Genomic DNA, 24,361 nt, shown 5'->3' with positions numbered 1-24,361 from the left:
GAATTTTATAGAGCATGGCCAACTGTCATGACAATAGGGAAAATGAATCAGCTGTATCCTTTGTATGCCACCGTTCCAGTTCGTATTCTGTACAACATGCAGTTTATATAAGGTGAGTGTAATTTTCAGTTACAGTAATGGACTAAGTGCTGATGCAATTAATAAATTAAGAAAAAAATTATAATCCCTAAATCACAATTAGTGATGGGTGAATCTGTCACGTTTCCCCGAAAAATTCACAATGGTCTGCAAAATATTTTTTTTACACAAGACAATTTTTTCTCACTCCAAATGCCAAAAAAAATTCTCAGCGACAATTTTGTATTGGCAACTTTTTTGTCTTTGCAATTTTTTTGTCCAAAGTCAATGGGCGTCAAAATTGTTTTGTCACAGCGGATTTTTATGTGACAAAATTTTACCCTTGCCTCATCACTAGTCACAATCCCTAATAAACACTATTATTAATGAACCCAGATTATTTGACATTTAACACGTATGTACATTTCTATACAGAGTAACTTGCAAACAGAGGAGTGACTATAAAGGGCAGATTTATCAAGGGTTGAATTGAAAAATAATTCTTTTTTAAATTTGAATTTCGAGGTAATTTTAGGGGGTAATTTACTAAATTACGAATGCAGAAATCACAAAAAATCTTGATTTCTTTTTTATAAAATCGAACTTTTAAAAATTTGCAAATTTTTTGGAATTCAGTAAACCCCAAGGATGGAAAAGTCTGAATCTGAAAATCTGACATCTCAGACCTGTCAAGGTTGCGTATCAGTCAATGGGAGAAGTCCCAATGATTTTTTTGATGCGCGTTAGGTTTCGGCCAAAACCCCAAAGCTTTCGGAGTTTTCGGTGAAAACTACGAAAAAATTGATGAAAAAGTCCGAAAAAATTGTGAAAATCAGATTTTTTCCTGCAAAGAAAATTTTCTGGAAAATTTAATAAATAAAAGTAAAAAACACGAGCGGATTTGATCAGCGTTTGTAAAAGAAAATATTGAGATAAATTCGGACATTGATAAATAACCCCCTTAGTGTACTTCGATTAGGGAATAATCCAAATTCAAATTGAATTTGAAAAATTTTTGAAAAAATTTGAAAATTTGAATATCTAAATTTATCACGTACTGTCTCTTTAAAAATTCAACTTCAACTATTCGCCATCTTATCCCTGCCGAATTGCTGTTTTAAGCTATGGGAGACCTACTAGAACCAATTTGGAGTAATTTGGTGGATCCGAATTCGATTTGCACGATTGAATACAGCCTATTTACCTGAAGTTAAAAAATTAGATTTTTCCAAAAATTTTTAGTTGGTCTTTTTTAATTTGAATTTTTATTCGAATTTTTAAAATAACTCCCATCAACTCGAAATTCTACCCTTGATAAATCTACCCCTTGTAATATAGTTCACAGATCTCTAATTCTATTTATAGATTCGGAAGCAGCAATTTATACTGGAGGGGGAACTTTTTTTTTTCTCCTTTGTTTAATATTTCACCTAAAAATCTGGTGGAAGATGAGAAAAGCACCCTTTGAAAGCTGATTATTTTCTTGTTTGTTTGTTTACACTGTACAACCTCAAAGAAAAAGAAATCTCATATACACACGCATAAAAATGTCACATTTCACAGTCTCCAATTAGTCAACAACCAACATAATTATTCTGAGTATCTCATTATATACTGATATAGCATTGTTCTTTATTACAAAGCAAAAATAGATATTTTTGAATATATATATTTATATATATATTTGACTACGTATTACATCTTAAAATGTTCACACCAGATATGCACAGAAAATGTAACAAATCGAGGTAGATACTGAAGCTTGTCAATGAGTCAGCTGAATTTCTAATCGGTTTCCAAAATTCTTCCAAATTTTGAAATTCTGAAAAAGTTTCGAATTTGCGAATACACCTTCTACATAAACGCACAAGCTTTTAGATGGTGAATTAACTATTCGAGTTTTAAATTTTTACAGCAAAAATTTTAATCATGGTAAAAAGTCATATTTTAAACTATGTATGCATTACAAAAAAAAAGACAATTTACCCAATATTGTAAAATGTAAAGTCACCGTAGCCTTGTGCCTATATAGGTTCATAACATTAGGGGGTTATTTATCAAAATATGACATTTTCTCTCTATTTTCTGAAAACCCCTGCAATCAAATCTACATGGACTTCCTCCCCCCCCCCCCTATTTACCAATTCATTTTTATGAAAATGTGTTGTGCTGGAAAAGTCTTGATAAAATTGTGAAAAAATCCGAATCGTAAGTTTTTTTTGGATTTGTTGCCAAAAACTGTGACCTTTATGGATTTGACAACCCGAAACCTGCAACTTTTTCAGATTTGATGCACAAAATATTCGGATTATTGTAAAAAACGCATCGCAGATCAACTTATCTTGACTTCTACATGAACTGAGGTCTGAGTTGGAGTAATTTTTTCATCTGACTTTTAACACCATCTGGGTTTAATAAATATTGAAAAATTTCAGTTTTTTTCTTATGAAAAAAATGTGTTTCTCCCCTTTAAAAGTCCGTTTTTTTAAAAACGGATTTTAATAAATAACCCCCTTAATAACCTTATATCTTACAATTGGGGTGCATTATTTTCTTTATTATATTTTTGGCTGTATAATTACCAAAAACAAATTAAATTCCATGATAGTAGGATAGAGTAGATAGGGAATCTTGTGACTAACCACATCATGGAACCCTGGAGACATCGAATCGAAATATGATGTTTGTACCGGACTACTGTTCTTAGCTACTGTTCACCGTTAACAGCAACCTGATCTAGAATGTTCTAGAAGGTTATTCAGCCAAATTTAGTTTTTGTGTTTGTTTTATCTCAATTACGTCAAACTCGCAGACATTCCACTCCCACACACACCAATAAATAAAAAAACATCCATTTTGAGTAAAATATATTGTACTTAATACTGTAAATATATATTGTGGCTTTTATAGCATTTCTGATCATTTCCCCTTTGTTGGGACTGTATCTACTGAACCCGCAAGTTTGTACCTGGAAATTAAAGTGCAGTGTTTTCTGACTATAGCTGGCCATAGACGCAAAGATCTCATCGTACGAATCGAGGATTCGTGCGATTTTGGGAACGTGTGTGGAGAGTCCCGACATTTTTTGTCCGGCGAAGATCGGTCGTTTGGTCGATCGGACAGGTTAGAAATTTTTTGTCGGCTGCCGATAATATCTCTGCGTGTATTGACGATCGTACGATTTTCAGTGGGAGACTGTCAGTAGCTTTATCTATCGTACGATTGCTGTCAGGGGCAGAACATCGGCTGATCTGTTCTTTAACTACTTTATTTGGTCGGAATGGTAAGACTTTGATCTGAATGGTTAGTGGCAGGTCGGGAGATGGGAAAGTCCGATCGTACATTGATTCGTACGATCAGATCTTTGCGTCTTTGACCAGCTTAAGAGAGATAGAGAGAGATATTGCATAGATTTGGAGAGTGGCTTTGTATCATATTTCAAAAGTGCATTGACTGATCTGATGACAGTCTGGGTTTGTTTTCTGTAACAGAAAATGCTGCGTTTCGCCATAATAACAAATAGTTCCAGCGGGGGCCAGAAACTGTGACCGTTTGTGATCTTTTTTGTAACACTGGCTGAGTGGAGGAAAATAAAAAATGTAGAAATATAAAGAGGCTGATGTTGGACTTGATTTCTTTTTCCACTCCTGGCAGCCTAATGGGCCAAGTATGGAGCCAAAACAATGGCCATCCCATTGTAAAGCTGGTTAGAGTTTAGATATTATATGGCTGCCTTGAAAATGCTGCTGGATAAGGACTTATATTGGGTCATAGTCTTCCCAGATGGATCTACACAAGCTACCCATGTTATTAATTGTTGGCATGGGGTTCAGTCTATCAGATCAGCCCAGTTTGGGCCAACCTGATATCCTTAATATGTAGATCTACCAGTTTTGGCCAATTTACTCTTGTTATCCACTTATCTGCAAGCTGCTCTATTATAAGAAATTTGGAGCTCAGAGAGGCTTAATAGGCCCAAGACGTCTCATAGCCAAGGGTAGAAATGGCCATCTCATATATAGCTTAGATAAGCTCTTGTAACCTTACAGTAGTCATTTCCAAACTGTGGGGCTGTCCCCAAGGGGGGGGGCTGGAAGTAGTGGCTGGGGGGCTCATCCTGAAGGCTAGTTAGGATGAGAATTGTGGAGAACAGTGTTGGTCTGGCCTACTGGGATACCAGGAAAACTCCCGGTGGGCCCAGGTGTCAGTGGGCCCTCATGCTCATTTGGCCTATTTCATGGCCATTCCCTATTTCTATGAGAACAAAGAGGCTAAATAGATGGAATAACAGATTATAGTATGTAAAGAAAAGAAACTAGGAGAATGGAGTTGAGTGAGTATAAGAAAAATAATAGTACTGAAAGAAGGTCTGGTTTTCTGGAGAGACTGGTCTAGGTTTTTTTGGTGGGCCCCTGGTCTAAGGTTTTTGGGTGGGCCTCAGGTGTCCCAGTCCAATGCTCTCCTAAACACATCTAAAAACCAAGTTTAAAGGTGATTTGTGGTGATAATGTATTTACTGTCATAGATATTCTGCAACTATGGCTGAATGACTGATACACACACATTACCCTATATCTGTGCTCATTCCATGAGCTAAGAGGGGGCCTGAATAAAGGTTGGACCTTCAAGAAGGACTTCAACTAAAAAATGTCTGACAACTACTGCTTTACAGCATATGTTGTTTAATGTTAACCAACATGGAAGCCCTGAATCCAAGAGTAGACTGAATCCAAGGCTGAATCCCTTAAGTTTGCAGTTTTGCGATTCATTAATTCTTTTAATTACAATTCTAAAAATATTCTTAATAGCACATACTATTTTGAAACCATATGCATAATTTTTAATAGGTTATTAATTCCTTAATGATATATATAAAATGCATCTTAGCTACAAATATGCAGATGTCTTTCACAGGGGCCTATAGCAAGCTAAGGGTGCTGTTACTGCTATAGCTATAACTGTTACATTTTTGGCTATTTTCATCATGTAGCAACCCAGGTATGGGTTTGTCATCATCAGGCTTGAAAAATGGCCCAGTGGGGCTGAAATGTTACCTGACTTGTATTTTGGAGGGCCGCTAAATTTTCAGTTTGGGTTTGTCATCATAGTGATATTATTTTTGATGATTGGGTTCTGATCAGAGCTGGGAATATAGGGAGACAGTGGCCCTAAGCTGAGGACCACTTGGTTTCTTCAACATTGAATGGGCGGCTGTGAATATAGGTTCAGTGGCACATTCCTTGTAGAGCCTCAAAGCCTTTCCCAAGGCAAAAAGACAGACTGTGCAAAAGTGCGATAGTGATCTCCACTCCACTTGTCCAAGATTTAGGACAGTCAGGTCCATATTTATTTATACACACCAAAGGGTAGTAGTAGTTGGCTCTTATGTAACTATATAGAAAAAAATGCCTATGGATGGATGCTTGAAGCTAAATCTTGCAGCAGACCTGAGGGAAAAGTTGCATGTCCCTCTATTGTGCGATTGAGGTACTGCAAATAAGCCAAGCAGGGTGTGGAAGGGTTGTTAAGGAGGCCTAGTGTGTAGGGCAGCACCAAACTGAAACCTTTACAACATAGATAATACTGGAAAATATTGCAAAATTTCAAGCTGGATTTACTCTCTCCTTTCGAAGAGTAAATAGTTGCACAAGGAAAGTAGAAGGAGCTCATTGAATCTCAGCTCTTCTGATTTCTAAAGAAAGGAAGAACGGCTGTGGCAAATGTATTCGTTTGAGGACTGACGGGGTTAGAAATGGCTGCCTCGGCTGGAGTAACAGTAAACCAATAAGCACCAAGTGAAAAGGCACCACAAGGTTTGGAGAAAAGAGCTGCATATTGCTCTCCAATAGTACCAAGTGCTCCATGTAGCTTCAGAAGCTTTCACTGATTAGAAAATTGGCACTTGGAAGAATTTCGACACCAATTCCACCCGCCTCGGTTCAAAGGAAAGTCAGGGAGGGGTTTTTACCTGCCTTTGTATTGGACGGATGCAGAATATGCTATGGATGCCAAATTAGACCCAGTCTATGGAGATATGAAAGAACTCAACCCTAGAGTTTTATTACTAGCATGGCCCTCTTTGCTACACATTGGTATTGTCATTTCTAAACATTCAGCATATTAATTGGTTAAGTTTTAAATTCATGAATATTTTGCTTTTTAAAGTGAGAGGATATCTGACCCTTTTACCATAATATCTTAAGTACAGTATTATATGGTATAGTCCACCCCGCTTCCAAAATAGCTAACAGCCAAGTAAATAACCTGCCATGCTACATGACAACAGAATTAAAGGCTATGAAAGTTCTGTAAATGTCAGAGCTAGAGAGAGAACTGAGTGGACATACACTATATAGCATTAGCACATTACAAACTTGTAGTTGTGAACCAGTAAATCTGGTTGTACAACTGAACCATGCCCAGGTACAAGCAACTGTCAGCTGTATTATCATTCTTAGGGTAGGTGGTAGGGTGTAGACATGGGCAGCCAAAATCACTTGGTTTGCAAGTTGTTTAAATAAACTATTGCCTTCCAGACTTACCAATTTACCCCTAATATTATGGATATGTATAAGCCTATTAATAAGGCTGTATAGGTTTTAGAGGAAACTTACTTCAGCTGCCACATCTACAAGTATGAAGGTTTATGCAAATAATGTATGTATATATGTATGGAGGCCATACATCACAAACATAAAGGAAAATCGCCCCTAAATTATTCATTTACCTTAATAGCTTACTTATTCCAGTTTATCTGTGCTTCTAAATATGTTTTATTGCCCTGCTTGCAGTTGGTCTCTCTACTTCTTTCACAATATATAATTCCAAAAAGCATGCTTATCTCCAAAATATATTCTTATATCTGGCACCAACTTATGCCATCACATCCAGTTGGTGCTTTGAAATATGAATCAAAAGAAATAATATATTTTCTAGACCAAGTGGAAAAAAATGGCTTAAAACCATGGACTCCTAAGGGTTTCGGTATCATGGATGGGAACAAAGCACCATGGTTTTTTTTTTACCAATAAAGCACCTAAGAACCCTTCACTTTTGTCTGCCATATTCCCAAAGTAGAGAATGCACCCCCAACATAGGCACCTCTATGGGCTGCTAAGGCTGATAAGGCTCCAAGAGCCTTGTATATGTTTAGAAATCTTAACCATAAAATGATTTGGGTATAAACCGTAGTATTTGATGGGCACTGCTTTATTTCACTTAGAGTTGTTATAGCTATTGCCATGAGCAGGGGTCCTCCTGGTCTACATGAATACCAATTTCTTCATATGCTGAATGGCTTTTGCAAAACGTTATAAATCAAATTAGAATTACACCGAATGAAGCCTTACAAAAACTAGAACTTTAATCCATGCAACTATATCTTCAATACATTGTATGCGAGAGATAGAGATGTAGGGTTTTGGGTGGAGAATAGCTTTGCCTTAGTAGTAAATATGTATATGAATGTACTGAATGTTCTCACCAAATATGTAGCCAACTTCTCTATGTTTCCCTCTGAGAAAAGTTTGACCTCAACAATGAGCTGAAGTTCAGTACAGTAGGATGTATATGAAGATAGAGCCTACTGTAATCTCCCTTCTATCAAGGCCACACAAAAAGCAAAGTGCTTATGTACATGCCCTTCTCTAGCTTAATTAGTTGATGATCTTAATGTGTTTTCGAAGATCATAAACAATATTTGGAAGCATGGAATCACTGCCTTACACTATAAAAGTAAAGTTTTGGAGGCTTTTGGTAGGTTTCAATGTTTTGTAACATCCAAGGAATGTGTGCTTTAGACAAGAGCCTAAGTGCCTTCAGATATTTTGGTTTATATATTGCAGTATCGTGCAACAGCTCACAATAACCTGTAAATACTTTCTCTTTTTGGTCAGATAGATTTAGAGTTAAATGTGCCACGATACGTCGATGACATACCTTCTTAAAGAAACTGCTGGAATACAAAGGGGTATACATAGCTTTAAACCCATGGCTGAAAAATAAATAATCCTCAAGAATAGTAAAATATTACCAACAAAACCAATAAAAAAATAAGGTTTTAGTGATGAGCCTCTGCTTGGAATAACTCAGCACTGATTTGCACCATAGACTGTGGTCTTATTGAAGTGTAAAAGAAAAAAACAAAGCCTTTCAAATGGGCACACAGAAAAGACTTACAGTATTTACTTAAATATATACTCTATATATATTATATATATATATATATATATAACTTTCTTTGTCCAAGTAGAGCAAATGTGGGATTAAAAAGATGCCCTAAAACAAGTTATTTTTAAAGGAGCAATACTCTGGATTAGAAAATATTGTTGTGGATATTCCTGAAATATAGGTTTTTATAGCACGATTAGATTCCCACGCTAGAAGCATATGCTATACTCACATATCAGAGAAATCAAAGTACAACCATAAACAGAAAAAAAATTTAAAAAAAGGAAACAATCCATTACAATTTGACTTAAAGACACGGAAAAGTTTTTTTCAAGCTTCACACAGAAGAAAGTTATAATCTGGTAGAACTGCGCCTTTATCAGGAGTGTAGCAGCGGTTCTTGGGTTGAATAGACAGAAGAACATGATTATCGCAGTTCTAGAACGCACCATGTGATGTGAAGCGGGATTTTTGTGTGTTCATCCAATCACAATGCAAAGAAGTACAAAGCACCAGTTATTGTTGGAATTGTAGTTTTTTTCCCTTTGTTTCAGAAACTCAACGTATTCCTAAAACCGGAACGAAACAAAAGATTTAACGTAGCACTAGAAATCACTTTAAGGCTCAGATTGAACAAGAGACACGAACGGGACCCTAGCGGATTATTGTAACACACGGTGCTCTCTCCACGCAGCCTTAAAATGAAAAAGATTGAATTTGCCAGTCATCGATCAAGTATTGTGCCTTTAATTGTCATGTCTTTTTCTTTTAGCTACCTTGCTGAGTTTTATTATTACTGAATCTGGTGTAGATACCACTGTTGGTTTTGGTGTTTTTTTATGTGATCAAACTTTCGTTTCGTATTTTTTTTTTTGGGGGAAATAGAAATGTTTTTCCATGTGAAATCAGTGCAAGGAAAACGACAACTGAGCATCACAGGACCGGTATTAACTCTTCGGCTGCCGACGGGAGGCCGTCAGCGGAAGGGTTAAAGAAAACTGGACACCCCCTTCCCCTCTTCCAGATCCCCATTGAGAGAATCCACATTTATCATGTGCAACTCTACATTTCTTTCACATCATGTCCCCAAGAAATAGTCAGCCGAAAGGCTTGATCGCTTTATCGCCTGACTGATAACCACCGATTTTGCATTAGAAAGGTACAGTAGTTAATGAAACTCAGCACCAAAGGGCATAAGGCAGTTGAAGGTTAGTTTGTTCTAACAGCACCAATCCCATAAATTCTTTACACTTGGTTTATAATGTATAAAACATTGAGCGGAGGAAATCTTCTTCCACCCTAGAACTTAGTATGGATGTCTCAATACCGACTCTTGCGTCTACATCACCAAAGAAGAGTTCTTTTTTTGTTTGTTTTTTTACTTACAAAACATAGAGAATATCTTTGTGTACATACGCCCACCGGAGAGAGAGCAAGAGAGAAGCTCGGCGGAAGCTTCCGGCCATTTGTTATTTTTCATTGAGCTGTGTTTTTTGTTTTCAATTTTTTTTCGTAAACAAAAATAAGGTTCCTCTATACGTGGAATTTTAGAGAGAAGACTCGTATTGTAGTAACTCATACAGGAGAGGACCGTCTCTGTACCTAATGCCTACAGCAGAGGGGGTGATGTACTGAAGAATGTTGATAGTCCTTCTTAACCGTCTGTCTACAAAATGTGCATCCCATGCTGGATACCGTTTCCTTGGCATGTCGATCTTTATGAGCGGCCCTTCTGGATAATAAGGACGCCCTGATGGAGTAGTTGGCACCATTGGTCTCACCTGGAAAACTGGCAAGCATGTGTCTGCTGTTAGGTCATCTTCTTGCTCCGCGAATGCTCTGGTTGGCGTTGCCTCGACTCCATGATACCCCGGAGTTTGAGGTGCCATGGGTTCAACATCGGGAGGTAAAGGAATACCCCAGAGCAACTCGGCACAACAGGAGCTGGCAAATATCTTAGCACGTGGCCCAGTGGGATGCAACACACCATAATAGAGAAGCATGAATGCAACCCCAGCAGCAAAACAAAGAAAAACACAACACAGTGCTGGCACGGCAAATGAGTCAGTGTTAGGATCTCTGTAAAAATACCAAAGAAACGTCAAGGCAGCATTCTCTGTCAGGATAACAGTGTAATAAGCAAACATTCTGTATCGAGTCCGGCCTTCCTTGACGTTAAACCAGCAGAAAATGTACACAATTCCTACCACCATGTTGAAGAGGATTTCCTCCCACTTGGACATACAGAAGTCTGTCCCACCATGGATGATCCAGAAGGCCATGATGCACCAGTGGACCACCACAAAGATCCCGAAGTAGAGCTGGAAGATGGAAGCAAAGAGGGCAAAAGAAATAACTCTGGATGAGATGGTGAAAAGTCGCCAGAAGATATGGATGAGCGCCCCTCTGTAGCTCATGCTCTTCTTGTCATCCCTGGAGTCACGTAAGAGTTTGTGATAGGAGGCTAGCACCCAAACGAGGGACATTAGGGAGGCCACAGAGGAAACACCTGTCAAACAACAGTCATAAGGTGATTACATTATTTTTCTACTTTCACCAATAAAACATCACAGACTACACTTTAATGACTGAGGAACCATAATGAAACAGGCAGACATTCTACTGACTGGGGAACCATATTGATACAGGCAGATACTCTACTGACTGGGGAACCATGTTGATACAGACAGACACTCTACTGACCGGGGAACCATATTGATACAGACAGACACTCTACTGACTGGGGAACCATATTGATACAGACAGATACTCTACTGACTGGGAAACCATATTGATACAGACAGACACTCTACTGACTGGGGAACCATGTTGATACAGACAGACACTCTACTGACTGGGGAACCATATTGATACAGGCAGGCACTCTACTGACTGGGGGACCATATTGATACAGGCAATGCTGTTTCTATATGGGCTTTAGAAAATAACCCCTACTTTATCTATATAAATGGTCAGAGATATAAGGATTTTCCAATCCCCTGGCTGTGAGTGCACCCTTAGTGGTCACTTACTAAGCAACTGTGCCCTGGGGAATGCTGGTCTCTGCACCAAACACAGATGAAAAAGGGTGAGGAGTTGTCTACGTGTCTCCCACATGGAGCGAGTGCTGACTAATGCAAGCAATAAAGTTAAGGCATCATGATTTGGTCTTAGGGCTCTATTACTATTCAGTCGCTAATATTAGAGACTTGTACTATAAGCCCAGGGCCATTTCATGGCATAACCCCCTTATATGAATAGCTGTATCAGTCTAGGGCTGGTTATTTTGCACTCACTGAATGTCAATATAAGAAGGAGCTCCCAGCAGTCGGTAAAACTAGGAGTGAATAGGCAGCACTAGCATTAAGTACCACGTGAAGGTAGGAGTGTGCACTCAGAAATGAACACAGATACAAGTGAGTGAAGGTGGGAGTGAGCACTACGTGAACTTGCTCCTAACTGCAAGGGTCACTCAGCACTTACAGATGCTAAAAGGGAGCACTAAGTATGGCTTGGAATTAGCAGTGAGGACTAGTATGAATGAAATAAATAGTGAGTGCCCAGCACTGTATGAAACTCAGTGAGTGAGTGCTCAGGAAGCTGGTGAGTGATCTGCAGGGAGGTGAGGATGAATACTCAGCACATATGGAGGCTAAGAGTGGGCACTTAGCCTGAGTTTAGTGTTGGTGTAAATAACCCTTTGTTGGAATGGACCTGGAGCTGGTAGGACCTTATATAAAGGTGCAGAGTGGTAGGACCTTATATAAAGGTGGAAGTGGTGTTAGGCTAAGACCCCCCCACGCTCCACTCCCCCACACTCATTGGCTGATGGATGGAGTGAGCTTAGATTCATGTGACATGGTTACAATTCCAGCAGACTTACATGGTAGAGTGTCTGCGCGGTTCTTTTGGATCATTATGCACAGTTGTAGCACCAGTTGGGGGGCGCTCTCTAGGAAGGTCTCCAGGAGGCGCAGCATGTTGACATCTGCATATTCGTACATCATAGCCCAATAAAAACGCCGTTGGTGTTCCTTCTGCCTTTGACTCTGAATGCCCAGGTACATAGTTCGTAGGTATCTGGAGAGAGGAGAGGACATACAGGCTTTATGCACATGCCAGGCAATCACAGCACCGGAGTGCTTATTATCTGTACAAATAGACATTAAATGACTTGTTTTTTTTACCTTATGCAATTGCTAATAACATAAGGGGTTAAGTGGACACATAAAACTATTCCCCTGTACTAAGCACAATTCAGCAGGAACAGTCCCTACGTTTGATCATAGTCTGTACAGAGAGATCCCATAAAGCTATGGCAGCATAGGTATTCCCTGTACTAAGCACAATTCAGCAGGAACAGTCCCCTAAGTTTGCTCATAGTCTGTACAGAGAGATCCCATAAAGCTATGGCAGCATAAATATTCCATAATGAAGCCACAGCAGCTGTGTAACATGAACAAGGGATGGGAGAAGAGGTTATCATTGGCCTCTTCTCTGCTTGAGCCAGTAGTACAGAGATTCTGACACTAGATGGCAGTCGGAACTCACAAATTATAAGACTAAACAAATGAAATTCAATATTTCCAGCAATCTGGAGTTTTTACAAGTGCCAAAGCAGTTGCTTTCCCCTGATTGGCTAGAAGGGAAGGCCTGTTTGGTGCAGCCTATATGAAAGCAATGGACACCTCACTAAAAAACATTACAGCTTCTGTTACAGTGAAGGACTTTTGGGCTCCTTTCAGCTCCTTCACCCTAACCATCCTGGTTCCCCTACAAGTTGTACCCTGAGAAGCCACAGTGCACCACTGAAGAGCTATCCAAGCAGGAGATGTGCAGTAGGCCTGGATTTCTGGAACTGAAAAGTGAATGGAACCATATACAGAATGAACAGCGACAGGGCCTCAATACTTATGTGAAATAGAGATATACAGGTAGTGGCCTTTCTGCAGACACTGAATTACTCCCAGCACCACAAACATATTCAGCGGGTGCTGAAAATTGTACCTTAACAATATCTGAAGGGTGATAATATGAGTAAAACCGTTGTCTCACTGTGTTATTGCACTCGTGTTCTACTGCCACTGTCTCCATCTTCCCTGCTGCGTGCATCTTCCTCTATTGTCACTATTAAGTCCGACTGTTGCCATATTTCCCTGTACCCTTTAACCTACCCTACTGTCAATTCTCATCAACTGTCACCTTCTCGCCCTGTTTATATCCTGTCCTACTCTCCCCATCTTGTCTTACTGTTTTCTTCTTCCCCTACTGTAATGACCTACTGTCTCCATGTTCTTTTACTCTCTCCATCTTCCTCTACTATCTCTATAATGACCTTTGGTCTCCATCTTCTTCTACTGTCTCCATCTTGCTCTACTGTCACTATAATGATCTACGGCCTCCATCCTCCCCACTGTCTCCAGCATCCTCTACTGTCACTATAATGATCATACGGTCTCCATCTTCCGTTACCTTCTCCTTCTTCCTCTGCTGTCTTTATCTTCTACTGTCACTATAATTATCTGATGTCTCCATCTTCCTTTACTGTCTCCATCTTCTCATACAGTCAACATAATAACCTACGGTCTTCATCTTTTGTTACTGTCTCCATCTTTCCCTACTGTTTTCATCTCCCCTACTGTGACTATAATGATCTACTGGCTCCTTTTACTGTCTCCATCTTCTACTGTCACCCTAAGAAATAATTCCAAATTATTTCCTATCATGTTAGTTGAGTAAAATAAACTTTACTTGCACTATACTTATTATTTAAAGTGTGTTTCCTTCAGTCTTGGAATTACACTATCACAGGCAGGAGCCATTTTGTGGACACTGTTATTAAGATAAATTGTGTATCACCCCAAACTCTTGTGTATGCACTAGAATGGAGAACTTAATTCTCATGTGCAGTGCCCTATATGATTACATAGTGTGAGGCGGGAAGGGTGAATGTGATAATTGCAGTGACATGTAGGAAGTGGTAAATGGAAAGAGAAAGTAATTGACTGCCCCACCTCTATGCCTCATGCTCCATCTTCTTTTACTGTCAACATAATGACCTACTCTCTTCATCTTCTGTTACTGTCTCCATCTTCCTCTACTGTCTTCATCTCTCCTACTGTCACTATAATGATCTACTGTCTCCATCTTCCCCTACTGCCACCACTTTAATGACCTACTGTCTTCATCTTCTCTACTGTCACTATAATGATCTACTATCTCTGTCGTCCCCTACTGTCTCCATCCTGACTTAGTCTCACCATCTTCTTTTACTATCCCCATCTTCCCCTATTATCACTTTAATGACCTACTGTCTTCATCTTTCACTACTCTATCTTTCCCTTCTATCTTTATCTTCTCTACTGTCACTATAATGACCTACTGTCTCTTGCCCTACTCTTGCCATGTTGCCAATCTCTACCGTCTTTATGGTCGCCATCTTCATCTTGCTTTACTGTTGCATTCTTTCCCTGCTCTGCCCATCTTGCCCTACTGCCGCTGTAGGAATAAGGGTACAGCACACACAAGTAACATATTTCATTTTATGGATGTACAAATCGTGCCCCTCTCACAGTGTAACTACATTTCCCACAGGGACATTTGAGCAGCATAAACATTTTTTTGAAGCTTTACAGATTTCCCTACAATGATAAACCAGAGCCTGTGATCCGGCAGATTTGGGGTCTGTAATTGGGAGCCATTGAGACCGAGCGCTTGGCTGCACTTTAAATGTCAGGCTACAAGTGTCCTTTTGTCATTCCATCCGGCACTGCTGGAAGCTTGTTGGAAACATTATATCCTCAGCTATGTTTATTAAATGCTTAAAGTCCTTTCCAGAAGTGCCCAACGGATATGAATGAGAAGCCAAGGAATGTCTATTATATAACAAGGATCTTCAGCTGTGTTTAAGGGGATACTATCATCATCCTATAGTATAGAGAGTCTGCACAGCTTTATAGATAGGATTTATAGTAGAGGGAAGCCTCTGAAGCACAGACAACTAGACTCTTATGGCTGGAGATAAAATTAAATGTATTCCCTCAAGCTTCTTGTTATCGTGTAACACACCCGCCTGATAATTATAACACTTATATGAACATCAGACTCAGGTGTAAATAAATCACAATGGAAAATGCACTAAAAGAGCTCACACAACAAACTCACTGCATAGAAGATGCTATTAAACTGTCATTGGTGCCATATACTTCTGCTCAAGATACACAAAGAAGCACAAGTACAATGCGTTTCACCTTCGGACTGAATGTCCAAACCAAATAACAACATTGTGCAACATGAGAGTGTGTAGAGAAAACCCATAAAAACCAATAGACACATTGTAGCAAACTGATAGGAACTGCAATTTTACCCCTCACCTGTCTGAGCAGGCTCCATCTGTGGTTCCCCATTCTCTATGTACCCCTCACCTTCTCCTCTGTCTGAGCAGACTCCATCTGTGGTTCCCCATTCTCTATGTACCCCTCACCTTCTCCTCTGTCTGAGCAGACTCCATCTGTGGTTCCCCATTCTCTATGTACCCCTCACCTTCTCCTCTGTCTGGGCAGGGTCCATCTGTGATTCCTCATTCTGTATGTGCCCCTCACCTTCCCTCTGTCTGGGCAGGGTCCATCTGTGGTTCCTCATTCTGTATGTGTCCCTCACCTTCCCCTCTATATGGGCAGGGTCCATCTGTTGTTCCTCATTCTGTATGTACCCCTCACCTTCCCTCTGTCTGGGAAGGGTCCATCTGTAGTTCCTCATTCTGTATGTTCCCCTCACCTTCCCCTCTGTCTTGGCAGGGTCCATCTGTCTTTCCCTCATTCTGTATGTACCCCTCACCTTCCCCTCTGTCTGGGAAGGGTCCATCTGTAGTTCCTCATTCTGTATGTTCCCCTCACCTTCCCCTCTGTCTTGGCAGGGTCCATCTGTAGTTCCTCATTCTGTATGTACCCCTCACCTTCCCCTCTGTCTGGGAAGGGTCCATCTGTAGTTCCTCATTCTGTATGTTCCCCTCACCTTCCCCTCTGTCTTGGCAGGGTCCATCTGTCTTTCCCTCATTCTGCATGTACCCCTCACCTTCCCTCTGTCTGGGAAGGGTCCATCTGTAGTTCCTCATTCTGTATGTTCCCCTCACCTTCCCCTCTGTCTTGGCAGGGTCCATCTGTGGTTCCCTCATTCTGTATGTACCCCTCACCTTCCCTCTGTCTGGGCAGGGTCCATCTGTAGTTCCTCATTCTGTATGTACCCCTCACCTTCCCCTCTATATGGGCAGGGTCCATCTGTTTTTCCTCATTCTGTTTGTACCACTCACCTTTCCCTCTAACTGGGCAGGGTCCATATGTGGCTTTTTATTCTGTATGTACCCCTCACCTTCCCCCCTCTATGGGCAGGGTCCATCTGTTGGTCCTCATTCTGTATGTACCCCTGACCTTTCCCTCTATATGGGCAGGGTCCATCCGTTGTTCCTGATTCTCTATGTACCCCTCACCTTCCCCTATGCCTGGGCAGGGTCCATCTGTGGTAACCAGATAACAGATCCAAGATAATATCTCCCTGGTACAGGGATCTGCAACCTTGGCTCTCCAGCTGTTAAGGAATTACAAGTCCCACAATGCAATGAAGGAGTCTAATGAAGGAGTCTAAAGGCAAATGCATTGTGGGACTTGTAGTTCCTTAACAGCTGGAGAGCCAAGTTTGCAGATACCTGCCCTGGTAGATCTAAGAACAGCACTCAATCGTAAAATCCAGGTCCCACCGAGACACATTCGGTTACATTGAGTAGGAGAAACAACAGCCTGCCAGAAAGCAGTTCCATCCATCAATATTATAACTAAATACACTTGCTGGTTCAGGAATGAAATTTTATATTGTAGAGTGAATTATTTGCAGTGTGAACTGTAATTAAGAAATAAAAACTACACCATAGAAATCATGACAGACTCCCTTTTATGCCTCCAGTGATTTAGTATCTTGAGAATAAAATGAATAAGAATGAATAAAATGACTTCCTCTTGGGATCAGTTATATTTACAAAAGTTCTTTAACTAGAGAAACCCCAGTCATAAGCTGGAATGTCCAAACCGTGACTGAGCACAGATTACGCAGCGTATTAAGGAGTAAGAGAGGCAGAATTAACAGCGTCGCACCGTTCAGTGAGATTATAAAGCAGCACAGGGTGGGGGAGCAGCTTTGCTTCTGATCAACATGAACACAAGTGCACCCTGGGACTTTAAACAGACTTACCCTTTCAAATTAAACATCTGACCTCAATTCAAATGAAAGTTCCCTGAGGTTTTTAGAGGACCATCAAAAACACAATATTAAACTCTCCAGATGCTTCATATCATACAGACATATATTCCAATAGGCTGTTAGTGCAAATTGTGTGTTATTTGTAATTAACAAAATTAATTTCAGGTCATTAATCTCATCAAAAACATGTCAGAAATTGTAACAACGGGATTGGAGCACAGGTAATCTATCCATGGTACACAATATTTAGCATTGCCGTTAAAATTGTGAACCATTATTTGTGCCTCAATAAAGTCTCACTGGGACAGAATGTTCTGTTATACAGATAGCTAGAATCTCAGCTGCCATAAAGCAGGGCAGGAAGGCTGCTTACAATGGGGATCAGATAGGATCTGTGCAGCCACTGGGACAGAATGTTCTGTTATACAGATAGCTAGAATCTCAGCTGCCATAAAGCAGGACAGGACTGCTGCTTACAATGGGGATCAGATAGGATCTGTGCAGCCACTGGGACAGAATGTTCTGTTATACAGATAGATAGAATCTCAGCTGCCATAAAGCAGGACAGGACTGTTGCTTACAATGGGGATCAGATAGGATCTGTGCAGCCACTGGGACAGAATGTTCTGTTATACAGATAGCTAGAATCTCAGCCATAAAGCAGGACAGGACTGCTGCTTACAATGGGGATCAGATAGGATCTGTGCAGCCACTGGGACAGAATGTTCTGTTATACAGATAGCTAGAACCTCAGCTGCCATAAAGCAGGGCAGGACTGCTGCAATATGAGAGACATGAAGTAGAACCAATATTCCATTCTGCATGATGGTCACACAGCCCTAACCAGACACCCATGTAAAACTCCTATGGAGTATTCCGTGGGGCTGGCGGATACATTTTGGGGGTTAGAGTGCTGAGCAGAATGAAGGTTTTTAAAAGGAAAGAAGGCAAATTGTGAGCTGCATACAAGTGAATATCCAAAGGGCATAATGGGAAGCGTTTCATTGGCCGCACAGATATTCAGTATCGTGACCATTCAATGGTACCACTGTCGCCTTAAGGGTGATCCCAAATATTCACTAAATCATCCCTGTACTGCTGTGCCCCACTCACTCCCCCTCTCTGGATTTGAGCAGCGCCAGACTCGCCGTGTCCTCGTTTCACCCGCCAGCGCCAGTTTAGAATCAGTGCCAGGCTGCAGTCTGACTCCCCCCCCCCTCTCTCTCTCTGAGACCAGCCAGTCCCCAAAATGAAGTGCCTGGCAAGCGCTGTGATAGCTTCTTATTCACTGAGACACACGGAGACTGTTAAACAGGAACGGCACCACGTCACCCACTGCTGCAACACCAAAAAATATACATTTCTGAGCTGCTCTGTTTAACCCAAAAACTGCACAACGAAAGAAATAACATTCTAAGCAACTTCCCGTTGATTCCTCATTGTGACTAGTTATCAGGTTATGTGTGAATCACTTTGCTACTGAGAGCAGCATCTGCTTGTCTGTTTATATTTTCTGCACTCCTGGTTTTGACTTCTGAAACTATTTAGCAGATTAACAAATTGATTGATAAGCAAATTTGAAGAACTAACTGCAGCTGCTACACTGTTTCAAGCAGAGAACAGAAAGGATATATATATATAAGGATAAATATATATAGTTAATAGCGCGGGCATAGTAGATGGATGGTACCAGTAGGGCAAGATGGAGACAGTAGGGAAAGATGGTGACAATAGGACAAGAGGATGAAAGTAGGGCAAGAGGATGATATTAGGGAAAGATGGCGACAGAAGGGCAAGATAATGACAGTAGGGCAAGAGGATGACAGTAGGGCAAGATGGAGACAGTAGGGCAAGAGGATGATATTAGGGAAAGATGGCGACAGTAGGGCAAGATGGTGACAGTAGGGCACGGTGGTGACAGTAGGCCAAGGTGGTGACAGAAGGGCAAGATACTGACAGTAGGGCGAGAGGATCATAGTAGGGCAAGATGGAGACAGTAGGGCAAGAGGATGACAGTAGGGCAAGATGGAGACAGTAGGGCAAGATGGAGACAGTACGGCAAGATGGTAACAGTAGGGCAAGAGGATGACAGTAGGGCAAGATGGAGACAGTAGGGAAAGAGGATGGTAGTAGGGCAAGATGGTAACAGTAGGGAAAGAGGATGACAGTAGGGCAAGAGGATGACAGTAGGGCAAGATGGAGACAGTAGGGCAAGAGGATGACAGTAGGACAAGAGGATGATAGTAAGGCAAGATGGTAACAGTAGGGCAAGAGGATGACAGTAGGGCAAGAGGATAACAGTAGGGCAAGATGGAGACAGTAGGGCAAGAGGATGACAGTAGGACAAGAGGATGATAGTAAGGCAAGATGGTAACAGTAGGGCAAGAGGATGACAGTAGGGCAAGAGGATGATCGTAGGGAAAGATGGCGACAGTAGGCCAAGAGGATGACAGTAGGGCAAGATGGTGACAGTAGGGCAAGATGGTGACAGTAGGGCAAGATGGTGACAGTAGGGCAAGAGGAAGACAGTAGGGCAAGATGGTGACAGTAGGGCAAGATAATGACAGTAGGGCAAGAGAATCATAGTAGGGCAAGATGGAGACAGTAGGGCAAGAGGATGACAGTAGGGCAAGATGGAGACAGTAGGGCAAGAGGAAGACAGTAGGCCAAGGTGGTGACAGAAGGGCAAGATAATGACAGTAGGGCAAGAGGATCATAGTAGGGCAAGATGGAGACAGTAGGGCAAGAGGATGACAGTAGAGCAAGATGGTAACAGTAGGGCAAGAGGATGACAGTAGGGCAAGATGGAGATAGTAGGGAAAGAGGATGGTAGTAGGCCAAGATGGTAACAGTAGGGCAAGAGGATGACAGTAGGGCAAGATGGTGACAGTAGGGCAAGATGGTAACAATAGGGCAAGAGGAAGACAGTAGGGCAAGAGGATGATAGTAGGGCAAGATGGTAAGGAAAATAGGGTGAGATGTTGAATTAATTTATGAGAAAGTTTATCAGGCTCCACTCAATAGAGATAATGGATAAGCTCAGTGCAAGGGAAAAGGGGCCCCATACCAAGACTCGGGGCCCACAGCAAATACCCACGCTGCCCAATCCTAATAATGGTTTCTCAGTAGAACTCCCATTAGCGTCAGCAGCATGGATTAATCCAGGGACACTGAACCCTAGCAACTACTTAAGACAATAAGCTAAAGCAAAGATGTACAAGACGCAGCCTTCCCCAGTAACTGCTGACTACAACTCCCAGCATCCCCTGAGATGCTGCATGCACTGGTGCCCACAGGTTGCACATCTTAAGGATAAAGTGAATAGGACAAGCTGCTTGAATAGACACAACGGAGAGAACCTTTCAGGACTGTTATCCGTGCAGCGGGCCGTGTTATCCGTGCAGCTGGCAGCATCGGGCCCTTATATCTGGGCAGCTGAGGAATAATGAGGTGAATATGTCCGACACTGACAAGGAAACCCCCTAGACCCCCTAATGCTTCGGCACAGTTCATTCATATCTCCCCAGCTCATTTGTAATGAGCACAAAGACTCCGCTGAGCTTCTGCATTTCAGCTGCCTATGTTTGATGTGCCAGGCTGCCGCTACACGGACTAGGATTCCCTGCTCTCTGATCTGTACTTCCTCTGCCCACACTAGAAAGGGAGCCGCTCGGGAATAACAGACTTCAAAATAAAGGGTCCTTTCAATTGGTCTTCATTACTATTTACTGCAGATGAAAACGCTGTCCGGTAACTGGATATCTTAATTTGCATGGAGCTGCTGTACACATGAGCATGTGCGGCACCTTTAAAGGATAAGTAAACTTTAAAAATAAGTGAATGTAAAATTGATGAGGGGGCTATTCTAAGCACTTCTGCAATGTACATTCATTATTTATTTTCTTTTAATTCCAAGATATTAAGGGATACATGTACTGTTAATATGAATGAATTTTGTTACAACAGCGCCACCTGCTGGTCATTTTCCCACCAGTCTGACCAGCAAGTAGTCAAGGAAGTTGTCAGGAGAAAGAAAGAGGCTGATGTTCTTCTGCTTAGGAATAAAATGAGAAACCTCAGATCACTTTTCTCACATCTTTCCTAAGCAGAAGAACATAAGAGTCTTTCCTTCTCCTGACAACTTCCTTGACTACTTGCTGGTCAGACTGGTGGGAAAATGACCAGCAGGTGGCGCTGTTGTAACAAAATTCATTCATATTAAAAGTACATGTATCCCTTAATATCTTGCAATTAAAATAAATAATTAAATAATGGCTATACATTGCAGAAGTGCTTAGAATAGCCCCCTCGTCAATTTTACATTCACTGATTATAAAAGGTTTACTTATCCTTTAAGGCAATGCAACCACCGTAGCGTTGCTTTTTGAAGTTCTGGCTGAGCTTCTGGTATTTTTACTGTAGAATGTATAGGTGGATAGGATGTGATTCCCCACCCCGGCTCCTTTCATCTAATAAACACAGGGGAAAGGCATTTGTTAAATACAGATGTAGACAGTAATATATACTAGCGGCTTCTCCTTTAATCAGTTCAAGGGGGCTTTGAAGGAATTGCTCCCGAGAGACTTGGGCCAAAGAGCTGAATAATGGCTCCGCACATGGGAAGATGCAAGAGGTGGACGACAGAGGGAAGGGAGCGAATTCTACAGGTGGAGAGAAGGCCTCGCAATTGAAGCAATGTGTGTAGTGTCCATATGCTTCCCCTACATTGATGCAGGGCAGGGCTTAAAGGAAAACTTAATCCTAATAAAGAAGCTGTCTCTAAAACTCTGTATTTCATATACTGACAGTGGTGAAACTACCGGGGAAGCAGGGGGTGCGAGCGGGCCAGGGCCCACACCCCCTCAGGGCCCCCTGGCAGCCCGCGCCACTGACAAATGCGGCCGTACGGAGGGGGCGGAGACCAGCTGCGCGTCATGCACCAGGGCCCGCCCCCCTCTAGTGACTAGCAGCTCCCCATCTTGTTTGGCCATTTGTTTGTGTGTCAGTGGCACTGCACATGCTCAGTGGGCTCGTGGCTGCTGTTGGGATGCTAAACTTAGGGGTCGTGGGAAATCATCGAGCACATCTGTCATAGCGGATGATGCTACAGGGCAGATCATGATTATGACTGCAGTGATTTCTGAGCTGCCATGTAATAATTATCTGTATTAATTACTAATCAGCCTTATATTGTGACATTTCTATTCTATGTGTACTGTATATTGTGAGTTGGTCCCTAAGCTCAGTAAGTGACAGCAGCACAGAGCATGTGCAGTGAATCAGCAGAAAAGAAGATGAGGAGCTACTGGGGCATCTTTGGAGACACAATATAAGATGTTGCATTTATAGCCCAATTTTGATGAGTTATTTTTTCCTTGAACAATCATACAACCGACCTTCCTCTGTCTCTGGGTACCTGGAAACTGCACATTTACACTGTTTTAATACGAAAAAATTAAAGTGTTTTAAAGGAATGACAATTGTAGTGTTGCCCTACACTGGTAAAACGGGTGTGTTTGCTTCAGAAACACTACTATAGTTTATATAAACAAGCTGCTGTGTAGCCATGGGGGCAGCCATTCAAGCACAGGATACACAGTAGATAACAGATAAGTACTACTATAGTTTATATAAACAAGCTGCTGTAGATATGAATAAGTCTCGTCAATCATTCATAATCACTCACTATCTAGCCTAAGTGGCAGTTCAGGACTCATATGCTCAGACGTTATCGGGCTGTCATAGTACGATTCCATGAGTGTACATGTGAATAAGAATGCAGTTAATCTACTATCACTCTCATACAGGTCAGCCTCAGTGACTATGGTCATGCGCTCTGATAGTAGTATATCATAACAGAGAATTGAAGGAGTATCTACTATTATCGGAGCTGCAGAGTGACTACTGATAAGACGTGCTGACTGAATAATAGCGCCTCGAATACACCGCATGAAGTGGAATAGTTACGGTAAGACGTGTACATATTCTCCGTATGGCAGATAGCAGAGACACTGTCGTTAACCAGAACGCGGATAATTATACGCTGATCGGGCTCTGCTATTACGACAGCGTCATATTCGTAGACAATAATCCTCAGTTAGTACGATATAGTACTATCGAGTATAATAACACTAGTGTGCTAGTTTATATAAACAAGCTGCTGTGTAATTATATAAACATTTTTTGGTGTTACTGTTACTTTAACTCACTTTCCTGGAAATAAATATACACTTTCATACCAAGCAATATGGCAGCTCCCAAGAATTAGGCATAAATATCTACGAACCGTTTCTGACATGAAATATTCCTGGCCGGCAGGCAGATGGCTCCTTTATACGGGTAGGCAGGCTATTTATATTGTACTGTATCAATAAGGAGGATAAGAGGTACAGAACTGTGAGTCTATTTTGGGCTCGCTATAAAGAGATACACTAATTGGCCGCTTACAATTGCTGGGCCATCTGTGCCTCTCTCTCTGGCACTCTCCCTCCTTTAGGCTAAGCACGAGAGCCCTGTATATATATGTCTGTGTGTATATAGCGAGAGAGAGAGAATACAGTGCATGGAGAGCTCTCCTTCATGTAAAGCCCTAAGGATCATTGTTTTATGGTAAACATGGCATTGTACAGATACTCAGAACAGCGAATACTTAGTGCATTAATATGGAGTGATCTGTTATTTGGAGGCATTGAAAATTACCAAACATTTTGCACAAAGTTTTAACAAAATCCAGGCACAAATCTGGCTCCTCTTTGTAAACAAGCCGCACTCACATAGTTATTTGAAGGAATTCGAAAATATCATTCTAAGCACCTGGCTTGTTTATATACTCTGCTGCGAGCTCTGACTCCTGAAACAATTTAGC

The 24,361-nt window shown here is 41.4% G+C and overlaps 1 protein-coding gene across 1 annotated transcript in view; it reads right to left on the bottom strand.

The window, feature by feature from the left end:
- Positions 1-7,399: 7,399 nt before the first annotated feature.
- xkr6.S (X-linked Kx blood group related 6 S homeolog) overlaps positions 7,400-24,361 on the bottom strand; it is a 111,900-nt gene continuing 94,938 nt past the window's right edge. The window contains exons 2-3 of the mRNA XM_018266018.2: positions 12,131-12,327; positions 7,400-10,756 (exon numbers count right to left, since the gene is read on the bottom strand). Coding sequence (XP_018121507.1) covers positions 9,795-10,756; positions 12,131-12,327 — 1,159 coding nt within the window. The 3' untranslated portion in view covers positions 7,400-9,794. The remainder of the gene's footprint in view (positions 10,757-12,130; positions 12,328-24,361) is intronic.

This window comes from Xenopus laevis, chromosome 5S, assembly GCF_017654675.1.
Source record: "Xenopus laevis strain J_2021 chromosome 5S, Xenopus_laevis_v10.1, whole genome shotgun sequence".
NCBI lineage: Eukaryota > Metazoa > Chordata > Amphibia > Anura > Pipidae > Xenopus > Xenopus laevis.
This window is presented reverse-complemented; position numbering and strand designations above follow the sequence as displayed.